Consider the following 20,824-nt stretch of genomic DNA (forward strand, 5'->3'; position numbering starts at 1 on the left):
AACGCTGCAGATCCGGAGGCATGGATACTTCGGTGACTTTAACTTTATCATATTATTTGTTGTAGGCATTTTGTCGTTGTATGCTATTAACTCGGATGCTGTGAGTTTTGTTCGCAGATTCATCCTTTATGTTTTTAGCGATGTTGATTATGTGGTTGTATTTGATGTAATCTATCAATTTGAATGAATGAATATCATTTTGTTATTGTCAACAAAAAAAAAATTCCTAATTCAACTTCTTTGTTAATAGTAATTTATTTTAGTTAAACTACGGATAAAACAAATATTCAGGAATGCAACGAGTATAAGTATCACATTATAAAGTTACTATATATGAGTCTTAGTGAGCATAAATTAGTTGGTATAGACATTGTTCTATAGATAAGTTACGGTTTAAACTTCAAGTTCTTCATTTATTTACTTTTAAGATAAAAATTTAGTCATTAGAATACTTGATAAAAAAATTGCTATCCATAAAATTGGAAGATTGGATATTTTTCTGGTTTTTGGTAGTGTTTGGTAAGAATTTAAGTTTCCTATAAATGTTTTTTTTTTTTTTTTGACAAAAGTTTCCTATAAATGTTTTTAAAACGTTGTTTGATTCAAGTTTTTCAAAATTAATAAGAGTAATAGTGAGAAATTATGAAACACAAAATATTTAAAAATAAATTTTTAAAACTCTAAACAAACATGAAAAGAATATTGGAGTACAAACCTCACATTTTCAATTCAATAACATAAACTTGGGAAGTCTTATCTAGTCACACCAAAAATAAATATTATTTGCGCAAAAATACATGAAAGAATTTAGCAATGAGTAATTTTTAAAATAAATAATATGAATGTTTATATGTGTTTGTGTCTAAATGAATTTTATTTCATGGTGTTGGTGTGCTTATATAAGTATTTTTCCATGCTCAATATTTTATTTGGAGTATGTTTAATTTGTTAAAAAAAAAATCAATCAGATAAAACAACTTAAATTGATTTTAAAATTCTCTTTAAAATATTCTTGTGAGCTTAGATAAAATTCTCTTTATGGATAGCAATTGATCTCATTTCAAAGCCTATGAATAGATTTCACTTGTATGCTCCTGTGATTGTTAACATTAAAGAGTTGTTGAACTTGGATTGGGAAGTGAATTTGTCTCATACTCTAAGAGAAGGCAATGCTTGTGCAGATTTTCTAGCAAAATTTGGCTCAAGTAATGATATGAAATTGAAGATTTGGAATACCCCACCGGAAGGAATGGACGACTTGCTGTGATCTGACTCTGAGAGGACGCAGTACCATCGTCACTAGTTTTCTTTTTTGCTCTATTCTTGTTTATGTTTCTTTCTTTAGCATTTGTACCAAAAAAAAAAAGATAAGATAGTAGGAGGATATTACATTATATATGTAGAAGGTGAGTTCGAATCTTGGATATTTCACCTATTCATTTTAAGGTAAAATTTCTAATTACTAGACTAAAATTGTTTTAAAAATTGAACAAAACTGAATTTTTGTCCCACTAAATTACCGGACAATCTTTTGTCGATGTTTTCTCTCCCCACCTCCCGTGAATCTTTTATACCCCAAATATTCCAATTTTGCCCTTGCAGAAAAATTCGGTTACTAGTGCAAATTCAGAGTTAATTTCGATTTTTAGAAATCAAAATTTGTTTTCAAGACAAAAAAAACTTCGGTTTCTACATACCGAAGTTTTTTCAAGTGCAAAATTGAAAATTCAGGAGATAAAAAATTCACCGGAGGTGGGGAGAGAAAACATCTCGTTTATCATCTACACAAGACAAACATCATACAAAATATAGTGGAATGTTGTTATCGACCGAGCTGGGCTTACATGGACATTGTGGTGTGTTATTTTATCATGTGATTCTGTTCAATATTTAACTTTTACAAATCAAACAGAACACAAGTCCACACATTTATCTCAGTAACATCATCCATCCCCTTTGTTCAATGTTAGCACTAACCAACACTACTGTGGAGGATATTTTAGTCTTTACATGGTCAAGTGTTTTTCTCTTCTCAGACTCTATAATTGTACTGTGGCAACAGCGACAAGAGAATGAGAGTTTCATCTTTTTTCTCTTGTTGAGTTCAGGAGAACCACAGAGAGAGAGAGAGATCTCAAAAACTGATATCATAACTCACAAATAGGTAGCAATTTATGGATTCAGTACTCGGTAATTTACCATCTTATAACCCAAACAACTTCACTCAGATTCGTCCTTCCGATCCTTCTAGTTCTTCTGTAAGTGTTTTTTTTTTCCGTCATCATTTTATCAAAATATATAAAACTGTAGGTATTTGATGATCTTGGTAGAGCTTATTTAAGCATGCAAATTTCTGTTGTATTATTATGATCCTGTGTTTTTTGTTTTGTTACCTTATGTTATTGATATTGTCTTGTAATACGATATTTATTTATTTAGTATAAAATGATTTACATTTATCCTGGTTGTAATAACACTGTTGCCTAGGATCCATAAGTCTTAGGTCAACCGACAAAAATGTCGAAATTGTTAGACCGGACATCTTTAAACCCCGGTTCCCTTACTTGTGTATAAGTTTATAATAGTTTTGTCATTTCGTCTATCTACCTGCATTGGATGAGAGAGAGAGAGAATTAAATATATGTTTATAAGTGTGGGGAAACCTTACCTTACAAGACAAAAGGCCTATTATTTTCCACGATCTGCAATTGACAACACTGCGTTTGCGTTCTTTAATTTCTTTGTTGAGCAGACTACATAATTGAATCACACCACTCAATTTTGAAAATAGTTCGTCAATTTTTGAGTTTACACCTCGAAGAGATTGAGATTAAAAACATCTATTTGAAAAGTTTTGGTATTTAAGTTTGTTTTGTTTTACCACATGGAGGAGTACATTGTGACATTTTGATTGTTTTTGGAAGTTATTTGGATGATTATACGCCCTCCAGTCTCATGTATATAAGCAAAGGTGTTTTTTCCAGGTTCATTGAATAACCGATGTATTTGGTCCATAATCATTAGTTACTCAATGAACCTGAAAAAGGAATGTTTGCTTATATATATGAGACCGTGGGAGTAATAATTCATATTAGAATAACAATGTGCTGCAATTTGTTGTTGGAATGAGGTGAACTCGTCAGCATCGTCTCTAAGAAGATATCCTTTTCATCGCAATAACTTAACTGCATGTCAAAATAACCGCAAAAGAATTGAAAGTTCAAGACTTTTCAAGAATGACATGGCATATTATGATTTTCCTTTTTTTTCCTTGGTCAGTAACAGAAGAGTTTTACTTTTATTTCTAATTTGTTGAAAAGACTAGAATTATACTTGATTTGTCTTTTCTATCAATAAAAATCCTCATGGCTTTCAGCCATAGTTTCCATGATATCCTGCCACAATACTAGAATGCATAAGTAATTCTTGCTTTGGATTCAAATTGAGCCATTAGTTGTTGGCCTGTTGCAAATTGGGGAAGATGTTCCTCCAATCATATTTGACTAGGAATCTTAAATATGAAAGATTTGATCTTGAAGTAAAACATTCTATAAATGGATAGCTTTTTTTCTTACCTTTTTTCTCGCCAAATGAGGAACAAAGTGTGTGTTGTTTCCAATTCGTTTGTTGTAAAGTGAAATTAAGTATTTTCAAATAAGTGTTTTCGGGCAACCGTTTTTTCTCATTCAATTTGCTACTCTTTCTGTCCGGAAGCGTATAATGGATCACCTAATCATATATTTTCCTTTGCATTGTTGAAATGAAATTTTTATTTTCATGCAGAAAACGACACCACCTACTTATCATCCTACTCACAGCAGAACCCTTCCACCACCTGATCAAGGTAGTGACAATAACTTTCTTCTACTTCTGTTGTAATGTTCCGCAGTACTTATTTGATAATCTATTCATTTTCCCCTAAACATACTCTATTAACTGCGGTTGCAGTTTTCTTCCCTTTTTTTACAAAGCTATATGCTGCAAATTTTCGGCCAGCCTGATTCTTTTGATTTATTCGGTGTTTAGTAATTGACAGTTTGCTAACCTGTGTAAAATTCTTATGACAGTAATAAACACTGAAGCTAAAAATATCCTCCTAAGGCACATTTATCAGCACGCTCGGGAAAAGGTTAGTTTTGAAAGTTTATTTTGGCACAGGTAAGGTAGGTATGCACATGAATGTGCAATAGCCACCCATCTCCATATAGAGGCCTAACAGCTGCATATCGCCATTTTTCATTGCAGTTGAAACCAAAAAGAGCTGCAGCCGGTAACCTTTTACCGGAGCATGGATGCAAGCAACCTAGGGTTTCCACTTGACGGACAGTGTTTATTGACCAACTATTGTATGCAATTGTCATCTACTTTTTTATCAAATGATGTATGTACTCTTGTTTTATGAAGAGTTTGGTGCTTGTTTGAAGGTGTAAATTAGTCAGCTACAGACTTGGAGTGTGTAAATTTGATAACTCCCCTACCAATGAATATGTAAACTCCCCTGCCAATGAATATGTACAGCAAATGAAGTGGTCATGCTTTTATTGTATACAACTTTTGTGCCATGCTTTAAGGATTCACAAAAAACATCTTTATCTTTGTATTTTGGATTCTGGAATGTGTTATGTGCCAACATTTTCTATTTTTATTTTATTGATTTGTTTCTAAATGAAAAATGCTAAACAATGTCTCGGGGCACTAGTTAAGCATACCAAAAATTTAAGGTACTACAATGAAACTTAAATTATTTTTTTGGTTACAAGAGAGAAAAGTTAACACAAACAAAAACAAAAAACAAAACTAATCTCTAACAAAAGCAACTCCCCAAGCATCAACAAGGAGGAGGCTAGACAACTCAGTAGGAGGGGCTTCAAGCTTCATAAGAGGGGAGATAGAGTTAGCTCCCTTCTTGGGCAAAATATCAGCGCACGTGTTGCCCTCGCGGAGCATGTGGTTAACAACAACAACCCAATCTCTATCCAAAAGTTGTTGAATGCTAGTAACTTCATTTGCAAACTTATGATAAGGCGAAACACCGTTTTTGACAAGAGTAACAGTCCGTAAGGAGTCGGAGAAGCAAGAGACACTCCGGAATCCTTTTTCCCAGCATAACTCTAGCTCGTGTAGCATAACCATGATCTCCGTATACAAAATAAATACTCCTTAGTTAGTGAAAAACAAAAGCTATTGGGCTCACTGGTGTCCACGTTCTTAGATATGACTATTTAATGTCTTGACTATTATAATGAATGTCCATCCGAGGTCAAAGATTTGTTGTTAGCTGATGTAATGGGGATAACTACCCCTAGATTGATTCCCGTGTAATTTTCCTTTCTTCGGGCTTAGACCCTCATTATCATTAAAAAAAGAGAAAAAGTTTCTCTTCGCACCCACCCATTTTCTCGCGCACTCCCCAAACTTCCAAAATTGCCCCTGCAATGTTGACTTCGGGGACTACGGCTCGAATTTTTTCTTGTTCGGAAAACGTTTTCCGCTCGCTCTTTTTTCGGAAAACGTTTTCCGAACGACTGGGTTTTATACCAGAACGTTACAGCTTTCTCTCATTCACCTAATCACTCCATCTAAAACTCTCACCCAACAAAATTTTTGTTTCCTTCGAATTTTGGCTCAAAATCAAGATTGCAACCTTGCCTAGACGTTTCAATACTCGTGGAGGCTCCAAATCCAGGTAAATTTTAGTTTGAACCGTTGTTTTTTTTTATATCCATGCTATATGTAGACTGTCATTCGTAACCCTTTTCTGACAAAATCGCTCGGAAAACGTTTTCCGAACAAACCTCAAAAACGGTCGGAACGTGTTTTCCGAATTACTGGGAGTTTGAATTTTCAAATTTGCAGCTACTGTACTATTTTATATGATCATTTTTTATTTCCACATTAATCTAACAATTCATAATGGAATGCCTATTTGTGTTATTCATAATAACAAGATATAAATGTGTTATGTGTAGATATGGTGGAAGTCGAGGGAGGTTGTACTTGGCTTACGTAAACAAGATCCGGTGGAAGATGCCGAACCCATCAACTGTGCAATTCCAGTCAAATATGAAGCTACTGAGTGTGAAGCACCAGCTATTCACATTGATACAAGTGAGCATTTTGTGCCGGAAGAAACATATAAGGATCGAGATGAGTTGATTAAGTGGGTTAAGGGTCAAGCTGAAAAGTTACATTTTACAGTTGTAACTGTAAGATCGGACCAAGGATTGGTAAGTGGGAAGCCAAGTTTTGTGTTGGGTTGTGAAAGGGGAGGTGCGTACAGACCATCGAACTACAAGGCAAAGAAAAAGGTATCAATCGAAGAGAGGGGATCGAGGAAAATTGGTTGTCCGTTTAGACTCCGTGGTTATTTGCCGAAATCAAAGGAGTGGAATCTTACAATTGTGTCCGGCATTCACAACCATGTGTTGGATAAAGCTTTACAAGGTCACCTAGTTGCGGGGCGTTTGAAACCCGAAGAGAAGGAGACGGTTGTCGAAATGACCGGAAATCAAATCCCACCTAGAAACATCATGTCTACATTGAAAAAGAGAAATCCAGATAGTGCGACAAGCATCAAGCAATTGTACAATGCCAAGCATAGATTGAAACTTGCAGCTCGGGGGCCAAGGAGTGAAATGCAACAACTTTTGAAATGTCTGGAGGAAAACAACTATTATTTCAAAGTTCGAACAACTGGTGAGTCTGATACTATTCAAGACCTTTTTTTTGCACATCGTAAATCTATCGAACTGTTCAATACTTTTAGCGATGTTTTGCTTATGGATTCCACATATAAAACCAACCGGTACAAAATGCCATTGTTTGAGATTGTTGGCTACACATCGACTAATAAGACATTTGGACTTGGTTTTGCTTTTCTAAGTAATGAAAAACATGACAATTTTGTTTGGGCTCTACAACAAGTGCAGCAACTTTTAGTGGACGAAAACAGTGCACCGAAGGTTATTGTGACTGACCGGGATGCCGCATTGATGAGTGCTATTCCCGATGTATTTCCAAATGCAACACCGCTAGTTTGTCGCTTTCATGTTAAGAAAAATGTCTCAGCTAGGTGCAGCGTGCTTTGTAAGATCAAACATGGTGAGGAGGAGAAGCAAGGGGACGTTGTTAAAAACATAATGTCTCAGTTTTACGAAGTGTTGAATTCTCCAACCGAGGAAGCATATGCTGAAGCGGTCTTAAAGTTTAGAACCGTATGCGAAAGGTGGCCTAGATTTTATAACTATGTCAAAAAAACGGTTCTAGACACTGATGAAAAGAAAGTTGTGAGCGCGTGGACAAACCGTGTAATGCATTTTGGTAATACTACATCAAACCGAGCTGAGTCATCACATGCTGTGCTAAAAAAATACTTGTTAGATACAAATGGTGATTTTGTCAAGGTTTGGGGAGCAATACATGATATGTTGGTTAACCAACACACTGAGATTCAAGCAACTTTTGGGATCAGTTTGTCGTTACAAGAGAACAGATATGATGATAAGCCGATGTACAATTTAGTGGTTTATAAGGTTTCAAGAACTGCATTGGGTTACATTCATGAAGAAGCCAAGAGGGCTGAGGAAGTTGGCATGGATAGCAAAAAGTGTGGTTGTGTGTTACAACGCACCCATGGATTGCCGTGTGCTTGTGTTCTTGCTAAAAAAATTCGCCACAACCGACCTATTAGGCTGGATGAGATTAACAACCATTGGAAGAAGTTGGTTTTCAATGACCGGGAGGATGTTGAACAACAAGTTGATGACTATTCTTGCTTGGCGGAGTGGAACGCTATTCAGGTTCGTCTACAACTAATAAAATTATCAATAAGTATTTATATAATGTGTTAGAATGATAATTACTTATATATTTTTTTTAGGAGCGTTTGAGAACAGTCGATGTCCCCATGAAAATACAAATTAGAGAACAGCTGCGACAGATTGCATTCCCACAGTCTACGTCATTGAAACCTCCGGTTGTGGTTGGAAAGAATAAAGGGGTAAAAAGAAAGGGTGCTTGCGGGGAAAGTTCGATGACTCGGTCTCCTTCCTATTGGGAGCATGTGGAGGTGCAATTTCCGCCTAGCCAATCATCACAAGCAACACCATCATCTTCCAAACAAAAGGGTGCACGTACCGGTAAAGTTAATCCAATCGAAGATCGACATATTCCATTTCTTGATGCAATGCCATTGTTCATGCATTCGCATATTGAGGATATAGTTGATGTCGATGGTGATGGTTTCTGCGGATTTCGTGTTATTGCTTTGGATACTCGCAACAATCAAGCTGATTATGAGCTAATTAGACTAAACTTGCAAAAGGAGCTAAGTAAGCACAAGGACGAATATTTGACGATATTTGGTTCTATGGAGCGTTATCAATATCTATATGACGCTTTCTTTCCACCGACGAGAAGGTCTAGTCGGCGCATGGCACCTAGAGAAAAGTGGCTAACGTTTCCAGACATGGGGCACATCATTGCCTCATACTTCAACAAGGTAGTAGTGTTGCTGACTAAGAGTGAAAGGTCTGGAGCTAGTGAAACTTTTTTTCCATTGCGAGGCACTCCTCCACAAGACCCGGATTCTAAGATTTTATGTATCGGAGGGGTTCCAGATCATTTTGTCTATGTTAAGTTGAAGCAACATTGTCCATTACCTCCGACCTGTAAGACGTGGACTAAGTATTGTACGCAGGAAGCTTCTTCGTGGCAGAGTAGTTTCGTGGATAGACAAGCGGATTTCGTGGCATTGATGGATAATGAAAAAGGCGCTGTTGTTCCGAGACGTAAACTTCAAAAGGGAGACTCTAAAGAATGTCCAATCGATTGCTTGTAGTTTATGTTATTTAACTTAATTAATGTTTTTTGATTTAGCGCGATTGCGGCGTAGAATGTCACTTTAGGATGTCACTCTAGACTCATTTTGTAAGTGAACACATTTTGAACAAATTTTGTAAAGTAGGTGAACATTGGACATTTTGAACACATTACGTAATATTCGATGTTCGATTTGATTGTCGAAATATTTATTTGTATTGGTGTACGTCTGATTTTGATGATTATAAATGTGGCTTAAACAGGTTATTTGCGAGAAATGCAATATTCAGAGTAGTAGGTACTCCACTACTTGGTTCTGTCCAGCAACTGGTTTTTATGAATAAAAGTCCCAGTAATTCGGAAAATATAATCCGAACACTACTCCTAAAAATTCAGTTTCTGCGTTCCGAATTGACCTGTTATACGAAATGCAGAGTTTCTTTCTCCTAATTATAGTTATATTTTACCGTCGAGATCGCACCGACACTTTTAACGGTCGAGATCGCACCGACACTTTTAACGGTCGAGATCCCACCGACACTTTTAACGGTCGAGATCCCACCGACACTTTTAACGGCCGAGATCCCACCGACACTTTTAACCAAGGTTTAATATAAATACGTCTATGCATATTCAGTTCTAAAAAATACATGTTTACAAAATGAATGTTTCAACTCGTCCAATTCCTAATTCTGTACCAAAAGCGCATCAGTTTTCTGTCAAGTTTCGCGGCAATGACGAGCCGTTTTACATTGAATTGAATAACACTTTAACAACTCTTCGCTCTCTCAAACACAGGATTGAAGTCATGTATCATTATAAATATGCAAGGCAGATCAAAATTGATAAACTAGCGTATTCGGAGTCATACATCGATCTGGCATCGGACCATGTTGGAGGATACGATGATGCACCACGGAAATACGAGTGGCATGAGTTGAAGAATGATGAAGATGTGGAAGAAATGTTCAACTGCATAGAGATTGATCCAAAATTTCCCCGTATGTATGCTACATTAATAGTTACAAAATGATGCACATCCCGTTGAACATGTTTTATTTGTATGGGTTTATTTCTATTGTATAAGTTTATTTCCTTAATGTATTGACGTTTAGTTTTAATGTATTCGCGTTTTAATATAATCAATGTCGTATGGTTTTTTCTGTATCGTAATGTGTTAAATAATAAAAAGTTCGAGATTAAATTTTGTCGGTGTAGTTTATAGATGTGTATTTTGGAATTGTTAAAAATTACCGCAATTATTAAAAATTTCCTTTGCTTCTTCTTTTATTTTAAAACTCCCAGTAATTCGGAAACTATAATCCGAACAAATGTGTTAACTGTTCGGAACGCAGAACCTTTTTTTTTGGGACGCCAAAAAGTTCGGAAAACATTTTCCGAATTCTGGGCACACATGATCAGAACATTCTGACTTATGTTATAACCAAGTTATGTTATATAACTTAATTCAAAAACCTGTAAAACTTCAATAATCCATCCAATAATCAAACATAAATTGTGATACACAGGTTTATACGCAAAACATGATGCAAACGAAATTATATATATCAAAGTTAGATGTCCCAAACATATTACAATCCAATCAAAGTGACTTAACACATTACAAAATTTAAAAGTAAACAAATTAAAATTCAAATACACACAAACTAGTTATCACTGAGTATTAAAGCGTCTTGCAGCATCATGTGGGTCAAATCTTCCTCTACCCGGTAGTCTGCGCCTTGATCGGTACAAAAATGCTGGTTCGACAAACCCAAGCACCCTGTTCACAGTTTCATAAATCGGAGTTCCTGGCAATGCCTCATTTGCTTCAAGTGCGCGTCGTAGCTCAGTTCTGACATTGCGGCATATATCCAAAGTATCAGGAACTGACTGCGATTCTTGTTCCTCTATCAGCACCTCTAAGTTTGCTGGTCTAGGTGGTGCTTTCGGGGCAGCGATCGGACGCATAATCGGATGGGAGACTTTGTAGAACCATGATATATAGCCAGGTACATGATCCCATGCTCTCACAACAGTCGGTCCTCTCATTTCTTCGTCAATCATTCTCATCTCAACCTCTTCCATAAACACTCGATCAATCTGCAACAAACTCATCCCAGCTGGAGCACCCGCAGCAGGGTCTCTTGGAATGCCTTGAACATGACCAAATTGTCGCAGCACACGTTCAGGTAAATGTTTTGCCTTCAATGACCCGCACCTCAACCAACCAGAAAACCAGCAAACATCAATCAAGGGTCTCACATGACGGTGACCATCGTATGGACAAAATTCAAAATCAGAAACCTGCATGTTATCCAAAAATTGCCTATACAGGACAGGATCCCTATGTCCTTGTCCAGTGCTGAAGGTGGCATTACGTGGCATCTCCTCTCTGTAGTTCGGATCTCTACGCCACACAGTCATTTTTGGAAAGTGCATCATTATCCATCCCTACAAACAAAAACAATAAAATTAAATTATTTCGAAAAGTATAATTATGAAAATAGATGACAACCAAAATACTAATTACCTGATAAAAGGACAAGTATCCGGCTACTTGCATACCACCGGCCTTGCACGAATCATCCAAATAGTGCTGCAGATATGTTAAAGCAGCCACACCCCAATTCCACTGATTCACATCCGACAAATCCTGAAAGTAGCTCAAATAAACTACGTCGACGTAGAATTGGCTTTTGTTGCTGAATATGGTAGTGCACACCAAAAACAGCAAAAAAGCCCTAATACACTGCTGCCTCAACACCGTAATTTCATGCATCGGTCGGTTTTCACTCACAGCTTTGTCAATTTCCTCCCATCTTGTAGTATACACAAATGCTAGATCTCCATAAGTTATATGCGGACCGTGTGTATCAATAAAAAATTCCCAACATTTGGATTCAGGCACTCCAAGATATGTATTCACAAGTTCAACTCCTTCAGCTCTTGATATCTTTCTGTGGTTCAACAGCTTTCCCTCGATCGGTAGATGTAACAGACATTGGACGTCATCCAATGTGATGCCAACCTCACCTATTGGTATGTGAAAGGTGCTAGTCTCTGAATGCCATCTTTCGGCAAATGCAGTGAGAACCCCGTGGTCTATTATGCTGTAATTGGTCCTCGTTAGCGGCTCTAAGCCGGTTGCTTCTATGGCTCTCCAAAACCAGTCCACATTCCGATCCATTTTTGGAAGGTTGATAACCCTCTTCCCGTTGGTAATGGCCCGCATACTTTTCTTCAAAATCTGAAAATTAATACATAAATTTATATCAAGATATAAAAACAAATAATTATTTAATAAATCATATGCAATTAATAATTTATATACCTTTTCATCACCAGGCTCTGCATTCCATATCGGAATTGCCCTATGCTTGTGGTATTCCGTTAATAAGGAAAAATTACTAGGTCCTCCCGGATAGCCATCCTCTGGTTGCAAATTGGGTGCATGTGGTGGTTGATGTGGTGCTTCATGTGGTGGTTGTTGTTGCATTTGTTGTTCCCGTGGTTCTTCATCTTCATCTTCATCGAGCCAGTCTGCATCATCGGCCAAATATTGACCAACATTTACATTCCCATCCTCAGCTGCATCTACGTCAACATCATCAACTTGTTGTCGCCTTGAACGTGATCGTGTCGCACCTGACCCCCCCGCTTCATTATCATGTGTTCCTTGAGACGGAGGTTGTCCTTGTCTACGACGACCTCTTTTAGCAGGAGGATTGCCGGCAGCAGCCTCTCGTCGAGCAGAAGAATGTGCCTGACTCGGTCTACCAAGCCTGCTTCTTCCAATATTGTGTTCCATATCTAAACAAAAATAAAAACAAAACAAAACACCATGATAAATAATTCAACAATATTTGGTTATTTCCAAACTCAAACATATACATTATGCATTCCATTCCAATTCAGTAGTTTTCACGAATTATATTGCACACAATTTCAAGCATATGCATTACCAATCTTCATTCACACATTTTTACAAACACATAGAGTACGAAATCCAAATCTACAACATATGCTTGAGTTTATGCTACAAGTCAGCCAAACACTTGTCTTAAAAAACGAATGATCAACAATTTAATCACTTAATAACGAATGAATTTTCATATGAACAATGGATAACAACAAAATTTCGATGCAAATGAAAATTGATGAAAATTGGATGAAATTGGTTGAGGAAAATTGGATGACAATTAATAAGAATTCGAGATAACAGTAACATACTAATTGATCAGAGGTTGATGATATTTGTTGATGTAGATGCAAGCTATGCGTTCCTTTTCTCCCTTTGCAACCCTAACCTTTCGCAGAAAATGGAAGAAAATAGAAACTGACAAGAGTTCTTAACGTTCTGGTATAAAACCCAGTTGTTCGGAAAACGTTTTCCGAAAAACGAGCGAGCGGAAAACGTTTTCCGAAAAAAGAGCGAGCGGAAAACGTTTTCCGAACAAGAAAAAATTCGAGTCGTAGTCCCCGAAGTCAACATTGCAGGGGCAATTTTGGAAGTTTGGGGGGTGCGCGAGAAAATGGGTGGGTGCGAAGAGAAATTTTCAAAGATTTGTTGTTAGCTGATGTAATGGGGATAACTACCCCTAGATTGATTCCCGTGTAATTTTCCTTTCTTCGGGCTTAGACCCTCATTATCATTAAAAAAAGAGAAAAAGTTTCTATCTGCATCTCCTTCTTTATACTCACACCTCTCCTCCCTCCTTTATTTATCTTTCATAAAATATCCCTTCTCTTAATTCTCCAAATAGAAGAAGAGAAGTTTTGTTATTTCTCCCATACTCTTTGCAAATGATTGTTTCTTGTTCTTCAATGCACCAAAAGTGTTAGTGGTCAATCCATAAACATACAAAAATTGGAGATTTTTTATAGCAGGAATGTTCATCCGGTTGTGCAAAATTCTCTAACCATTATTTTGAGAGTCAAGATCTCGGTACTGAAAAATATATTTTGAACTTTCATTTATAATTGATTTTTTATCAAGGATAGAGTTTGAAGAAAAAATAAGTTGTGGAATAACAAATGTCTTTACAAATAAGGTAAGGGGTAAGGCAGTTATAATAAAATTTGTAGTTGCAAGTTATCCCCTCCAATGTTATGGACCATATTATTCATTCCCTTTCTCACTCAGTGATAAAATAGAAACATGTTGTGGTTCGAGCGGAAGAGGTGTGCATCGACTATTATGCAATAAATTATCTAAGCACAAGAATGGTGTTGGCATTGGCTTTAAAAATCTCATAGGTTTTAATCTTGCTATGCTTGGTAAGCAAGGGTGGAATCTCTATTTATTAGGTTTTTTAAAGATAGATATTCCTTCAAACTGATTATGTCATTTATGTTCATTCAAGTATAGGATATCAATCAGAATCTCGATTGATGTATTCCCTATAAATTTGAATGAATGAATATTGTTGTTTTTGAGTCAAAGAAAAGTATAGGATATAATTCGAGTTATGTCCGGTGAAGCAATTGGAATGTTAAATGTGTTGTTCGAGAAGGTATGGTGCATTGGCTCTGGTGAGTATATTCTCATGTGGTATGAGAGGTAGATTTCGATGGAACGAAGATAGATAAGTCCGTCAACATTAATGTTGAGTTAAACCAATTGACTATGGGAAATTTGAAATAATCAATCAATCAACATTTGAAATAAATACTCCGTATCTTTTCTCTAAGACTCTCAATTTTGTATTTAGTTTTTTTTTTGGTACAAAATTTTGTATTTAGTTCTATTTCAACAAATATCTTCCATTGAAATAATGTCGCACTAAAACGATGAAATTTAGAGATAAAAAAGAACAAAGAAACTTAAATTATGTAAAAACCACTTACTTATATCAAAGTAGATGAGAAAAATATGTACATGGATGATTCTAGATCAAGAAAAGAATTTTTTTTTTGACAAAAGATCAAGAAAAGAATTATAACCACTTTTTTTCAATAAAAGAATAGAAGAAACTTGGAAAATGAATAAAAAATTACGAGTTTAAAAGATATCCACTATTGCTTCAAATTAATTTTACAGCAACAACTAATAAAAATAATTTTAGTTTTTATATTATTATATCAATAAAGTTGAGTGGTGTGCCAAAAAATATAATTATTATTGTATTAGTTGATAGTTTAGACTCAGTCAGGGTAATTTTTTTTTTTATAATCGGTATCCGGCCACCGGACCATTTAATCTAGCTCGTGTGAGGTGTGACTCCATTTCTCTTCCAAGTCGCAGTTACAGAAAATCAAATCGTGGTTCTCCCTATTAAATAGCATTAATCATTATTGAACCAATTATCGATCGGTTAACAATATTATTTTTTCTCAACATTTATCTCTCTAAAGTCTAAACAAAAGTTAATGCGGCTAATTAGTTGCCTTCTTTTTGAAAAAAGAAAAAAGCAAACGGTGATATTGATTTTTGTGTTCTTGTTGTCTCCGAAGTTCAAAATCTTTAAAAATAATTTTCAGCCACCGAAGAGATTACTGGACTGAGTCGCGGGTGAATACGCTTTCTTTAAGACGTTTCGCGGCACTGCCCAAAATTGTGCAAGGCAGACGATCAACCACGAAGTCTCCAGGATAAAACAGCCCAGTTCTCTACTGATACCGATAAATACTGCACTGTAGATATCGGGCAAGAATTACACCCTCAAATATGGTACTAAAACCATTGCGCTATGGTTTTAAGTCCATTCTAATATGGTACTACTTGACCATTCTAATATGGTACTACTTGACCATTCTAATATGGTACTGAGACCATTCTTATCATAGGGAATATGGTGTTATGACCATTCTTAAATTTGAAGGAACTATGATACTAGGATCACTCTTGAAACATAATAATAATTAATACTAATACTAGTATTATTCACCACTTAACAGAACATAAAACAAGTAGCTAAATTAATAGCCTAATTCTTTGATTTCAATTTAATTCCTAATTGAAATACCATTGTAGTCATATGAATTGGTTATGACTAAGAAATTTTATACACACAGATCATGAAAATACAACCAGAAGTATGCAGCAACCACCTTACTAATCAAAAACAATATGGTTAACTAAATACAAAATAAAATCTAATGGTATACTCTAGTGGTGCATTCATGATCTGTTATGTAGCAAATATACACACTGACATACGTGAGTCAATATTTAGGTTTTTTCTTTTTCGCAAAACCACTTGAACATTTTCAATAAATGTAAAAATGTAGCTTACCTGAAGGAGAGATTTGGGACAATCACGTACAGCGTTAATATTCAACAGAAGAGCATGATACACTCACATGAGAGAAACCAAAAACCCATGTTGTCACCAATCCATGACATGCTATGATAATAATCCTATCTCCTCCATTACTTAATTCTTAACATATAGTATGTGCTTAACAATTATAAAAAAAAAAGGCTGCGACTGTTCTAATTATTTGGGAACGTGAATCCCATTTTTTCAGCCGTCACAAAACTTCCTAATGGTTAATTAGGCTTGACCCTTTCTATTAGGTTCTTTTTTTTTTCTCAAAGGACTTAACACTTATATAGCAAAGGAGAATAACTAATGCTACATAATAGGAACACATGCTTGACTTTTTCTACTACTCTTCCTATTATTATATTTATACTCAAAATACACATTAGTATATAATACTATAATACATACTAATATGTTCTAATACCCGATGTGGGACTCAAACATTTTATTTTATTTTCAATTCACACAATATTGTGCTCTTTGTTCCAACAATCCCCCACTTGAATTTAAAAGAAAATTCCAAAATAGCGTAGGACGCTTCGATAAGATTGTGCATAAGCAAAGGTGACGCTTGTCTTGAACCTTCACATAGCAAGTAAGAGCCCGATTTAACAAGAGTGACGCTTGTCTTGAACTCTATCTCAGATTTTTCTCAAACCCGCACACAACCTCTCTTAAGGTGTATCTTAAAAGCCCGTGCTTTAATGGCCATGCACGACTATCCCGGTTTCATGAACGCTCTAGGAGTTCGCCCCAAAACTCCATAGGAACCGGCCTCAGTTCCACATTCATATAGGTGAGTCTATCTGGAGTACTCCTGAAGCTTGGTACTCCACTCATATTAGAGTATAGATCTCATTAAGAGTTTCTATTATCTCATCCTTTCACTTCTGCTTCAGGATTCATGCTTCTTAACTTGCATGATCATTTCCTACCACTCACAACTTGTTGTTTACCCATTGGAACCTAATTCTTGGGATCTCCAGTCTTTTAGGTTGGGTTACCGTTATGAGCAATTCATAGGCATTAGTCTCATCTTCTTTGATGTATTATGGACTTCATTTTTAGCTATTCCTTTCGTCAAAGGATCTGCTAAACTTTCATCAGTGTGTACATGACCCATTCTTACAGCTCTCTTAGAGAGTAACTTTCTCTCTATGTTGTGCTTTCTTCTTATTTGACGTCTCTTACCGTTATAATAACGGTTCTCAATTTATGCAATAGCCGCGGTACTATCGCAATGGATCAACACATCTGGTATAGATTATTCCATAAAGGAATCTCAGCTTGCAAGTATCTCAACTATCTTGCTTCTTCATTAGCAGTCTATAATGCTATATCTTCAGATTCCATAATGGACAGAGCCAATATGGTCAGTTTCTTTGATTTCCAAGATACAGTTCTCTACTATATACTAAATATAGTTACTAGTTGTTTTGGAATCATATGACAATATATTCCAATCTACATCACTGTATCCTTCAAGTACAACAAGAAATCTCTGCTAATATGATCTGAGATTCATGGTCCTTTTAAGGTATCTCATGAACCTGTCAATAGCATATCAATGCTCATTATTAGGTTTACTAATAAACCTGCACAACAATACCACGCCATATGCAATGTCGGGTCTAATACAATCAGTGACATACCAAAGGCTGCCAATGATGTTCACATACTCAATTTGTTTAACACCTTCACCAGTGTTCTTAAGTAATTTAACACTTGTATCGTAAGGTGTGCAAGTACGTTTACTGCCAAAGTAATTGTACTTCTTAAAGATCTTCTCAACATAGTGAGATTGATTTAAAGAATTCTCATTTATGAGTTAATAATCTTAATAACTAAGATTACATCTACCTTTTCGAACTCTTTCTTATCAAAGTTGTTAGACAACAATGGTTTCACTCCATTCACAACACGAATGTTTTCTCTAAACATGTAAATCACTTACATAGAGACATATGATCAATCAAATGTTATTTACTAATTTATAGTAAGTACATTTGTCACTTTCATTCACTAGAGATAATTTGATATCATCAAATTGTCAAACTCTTCATGACATTTCTTATGGTTTATTTAAGACCATATAAAGTACTATATGACTTATAGACTTTAATTTTCTTGCCACCTCAGAGTTACAAAATATTCAGGTTGTTCTAAAAAAATTTCTTCTTCCAGTCACGGTAAAAACTAAGGAAAAATAGTTTTGACATCCCTTTGGTGTACTATTCAGTTATAAATAACATCAAAATATTTTAGTACCATTATGGATGTTATTATTGTGACAGAGAAAAACTTTTGAAGAAATCTATCTTTTTTCTTTATCTAAAACCATTGGCTACAAGGTGAGCCTTGTATTTATCAAAATTTCTATAATGTTTTAGATTATTTTTCAAAATTCATTTACAACTCATTGGTTTGTACTAAGGAGGCAATTCTTTCAAATGTCAAGTCTTATTAGACCATTGAGAATTTATCTTATCTTTTATGGCCTCTTGCCATATATCAACCTTCAAGGAAGACAACGCTTCTTGAAAGCTAGTTAAATTCTCTTCTAATGTATAAACCATGTAACAAGGTTCACACTCTTTAGCAACTATTGCTATCTTACCTCTTCGAGGTTCATAACATCTTGTTTGATGTTCTCATCACTGCTTCTGATCACTGGAATGTGATCAGCTGCAATACCCCCACTAGTGCCCCCACTATTTCTCAATTTAAAGAGAAGTTTATTTTTATATAAATCAACTTCATTTGATTCTATCACCATTTTAGCATATAGGTCATAAACCCTATAAGCTTTACTATCAATTATACACTCAATGAGTACATATTCATAGGCTCTACTAGTGAGTTTAACTTTTGGTTTCTGGAATTTAAACATAGGCCAGATAAACCAAATTCTAAAATAAGACAGCTTAGATTGTCTTTTCTTCAAAATTTCATAATTAGAAATTTTGTTCTTGTAATTAGGCACTCTATCTAGCACAAAACAATCGATTAATAAAATTTCTCACACTAATATAATGAGATGCAACATTGAAATTAAGCATGACTGCAACAATAACTAGCTCGGTAAAGGTTCTATAAATTTTTTAAACTTTACCGTTCATCTCAAAAGAGTAAGATGCAGTTGTTTCATGATAATTTCATACTCATTGAAAATGTGGGAATCATACTTTTGTGCCTCTATCAAAATCATTTGATTTTCTCATTGAATTACTTTTCAATTTCAGTTCGATATAATTGGAACATGTCAAAAACATCACTCATTATTATTTTTCATAAGATGTATGAAAATATAACTTGAACAGTCATCAGTAAAAGTGATGATTTTTTCTGTTTCTAATAGAGTTTTAATTCACATTGTGTATCTGATTCTTGAATAATTTGCCAGTTGGCTTCAGACCTGTGAATTTCTTTCTAGTGTTGTTGTTCAAGACAACAAGCACTTCATTTTTCTGATTTTGCTTTCTAGCTTCTTCTTCAAAACGAAGACATCTTATCAGAAATTCGAGGGAATATAGTTTAGCCATTTTATCCTTATAGCTTGTTCAATTTTAAAGTAAAATTGGAATCACTTTCTTCAAAAGTAGCAACTCTTTTGTTATTATAAAACCATAATTTTTTGTTGCCAATATTTGAAGTGATTTACATCAAACCGAAACGGTTTGTTCTAGTCCGCAATATCATAATCTGAGCCAGTAATTTCTTCGGTAGACATGGCAGAAAAGAAACGTCTTAAAATTGTTGTCTCCGAAGTTCAAAATCTTTAAAAATAATTTTCAGCCACCGAAGAGATTACTGGACTGAGTCGCGGGTGAATACGCTTTCTTTAAGACGTTTCGCGGCACTGCCCAAAATTGTGCAAGGCAGACGATCAACCACGAAGTCTCCAGGATAAAACAGCCCAGTTCTCTACTGATACCGATAAATACTGCACTGTAGATATCGGGCAAGAATTACACCCTCAAATATGGTACTAAAACCATTGCGCTATGGTTTTAAGTCCATTCTAATATGGTACTACTTGACCATTCTAATATGGTACTACTTGACCATTCTAATATGGTACTGAGACCATTCTTATCATAGGGAATATGGTGTTATGACCATTCTTAAATTTGAAGGAACTATGATACTAGGATCACTCTTGAAACATAATAATAATTAATACTAATACTAGTATTATTCACCACTTAACAGAACATAAAACAAGTAGCTAAATTAATAGCCTAATTCTTTGATTTCAATTTAATTCCTAATTGAAATACCATTGTAGTCATATGAATTGGTTATGACTAAGAAATTTTATACACACAGATCATGAAAATACAACCAGAAGTATGCAGCAACCACCTTACTAATCAAAAACAATATGGTTAACTAAATACAAAATAAAATCTAATGGTATACTCTAGTGGTGCATTCATGATCTGTTATGTAGCAAATATACACACTGACATACGTGAGTCAATATTTAGGTTTTTTCTTTTTCGCAAAACCACTTGAACATTTTCAATAAATGTAAAAATGTAGCTTACCTGAAGGAGAGATTTGGGACAATCACGTACAGCGTTAATATTCAACAGAAGAGCATGATACACTCACATGAGAGAAACCAAAAACCCATGTTGTCACCAATCCATGACATGCTATGATAATAATCCTATCTCCTCCATTACTTAATTCTTAACATATAGTATGTGCTTAACAATTATAAAAAA

General features: G+C 35.2%; 3 protein-coding genes across 3 annotated transcripts; 2 read left to right on the forward strand and 1 right to left on the reverse strand.

The window, feature by feature from the left end:
* Positions 1-1,940: 1,940 nt before the first annotated feature.
* LOC123888309 (DET1- and DDB1-associated protein 1) lies at positions 1,941-4,549 on the forward strand. The gene is made up of 4 exons (XM_045937309.1): positions 1,941-2,258; positions 3,784-3,844; positions 4,068-4,129; positions 4,246-4,549. Exons 1-4 carry the CDS (start codon positions 2,175-2,177, stop codon positions 4,318-4,320), a joined length of 282 nt encoding a protein of 93 aa, XP_045793265.1. The 5' UTR covers positions 1,941-2,174; the 3' UTR covers positions 4,321-4,549.
* Positions 4,550-5,131: 582 nt separating this feature from the next.
* On the forward strand, positions 5,132-8,939 carry LOC123891813 (PKS-NRPS hybrid synthetase cheA-like). Its single transcript, XM_045941697.1, has 3 exons — positions 5,132-5,140; positions 5,970-7,799; positions 7,880-8,939. Exons 1-3 carry the CDS (start codon positions 5,132-5,134, stop codon positions 8,837-8,839), a joined length of 2,799 nt encoding a protein of 932 aa, XP_045797653.1. The 3' UTR covers positions 8,840-8,939.
* Positions 8,940-10,365: 1,426 nt separating this feature from the next.
* LOC123891814 (protein MAINTENANCE OF MERISTEMS-like) lies at positions 10,366-13,287 on the reverse strand. The gene is made up of 4 exons (XM_045941698.1): positions 13,054-13,287; positions 12,155-12,633; positions 11,354-12,070; positions 10,366-11,274 (listed from the first exon to the last, which is right to left on the reverse strand). Exons 2-4 carry the CDS (start codon positions 12,629-12,631, stop codon positions 10,495-10,497), a joined length of 1,974 nt encoding a protein of 657 aa, XP_045797654.1. The 5' UTR covers positions 12,632-12,633; positions 13,054-13,287; the 3' UTR covers positions 10,366-10,494.
* Between the last annotated feature and the right edge of the window lie 7,537 nt (positions 13,288-20,824).

Source organism: Trifolium pratense, linkage group LG6, assembly GCF_020283565.1.
Source record: "Trifolium pratense cultivar HEN17-A07 linkage group LG6, ARS_RC_1.1, whole genome shotgun sequence".
Lineage (NCBI taxonomy): Eukaryota > Viridiplantae > Streptophyta > Magnoliopsida > Fabales > Fabaceae > Trifolium > Trifolium pratense.

Excerpts from the sequence above, each read along its gene's own strand:
- LOC123888309 (XM_045937309.1), top strand. The coding sequence starts at position 2,175 with ATGGATTCAGTACTCGGTAATTTACCATCTTATAACCCAAACAACTTC. Across the intron at positions 3,845-4,067 it reads CCTTCCACCACCTGATCAAG|TAATAAACACTGAAGCTAAA; the intron begins GTAGTGACAATA and ends TTCTTATGACAG. Across the intron at positions 4,130-4,245 it reads ATCAGCACGCTCGGGAAAAG|TTGAAACCAAAAAGAGCTGC; the intron begins GTTAGTTTTGAA and ends TTTTCATTGCAG.
- LOC123891813 (XM_045941697.1), top strand. Across the intron at positions 7,800-7,879 it reads CGGAGTGGAACGCTATTCAG|GAGCGTTTGAGAACAGTCGA; the intron begins GTTCGTCTACAA and ends TATTTTTTTTAG.
- LOC123891814 (XM_045941698.1), bottom strand. The coding sequence starts at position 12,631 with ATGGAACACAATATTGGAAGAAGCAGGCTTGGTAGACCGAGTCAGGCA. Across the intron at positions 12,071-12,154 it reads CAGAGCCTGGTGATGAAAAG|ATTTTGAAGAAAAGTATGCG; the intron begins GTATATAAATTA and ends ATTAATTTTCAG. Across the intron at positions 11,275-11,353 it reads GATACTTGTCCTTTTATCAG|GGATGGATAATGATGCACTT; the intron begins GTAATTAGTATT and ends TTTTGTTTGTAG.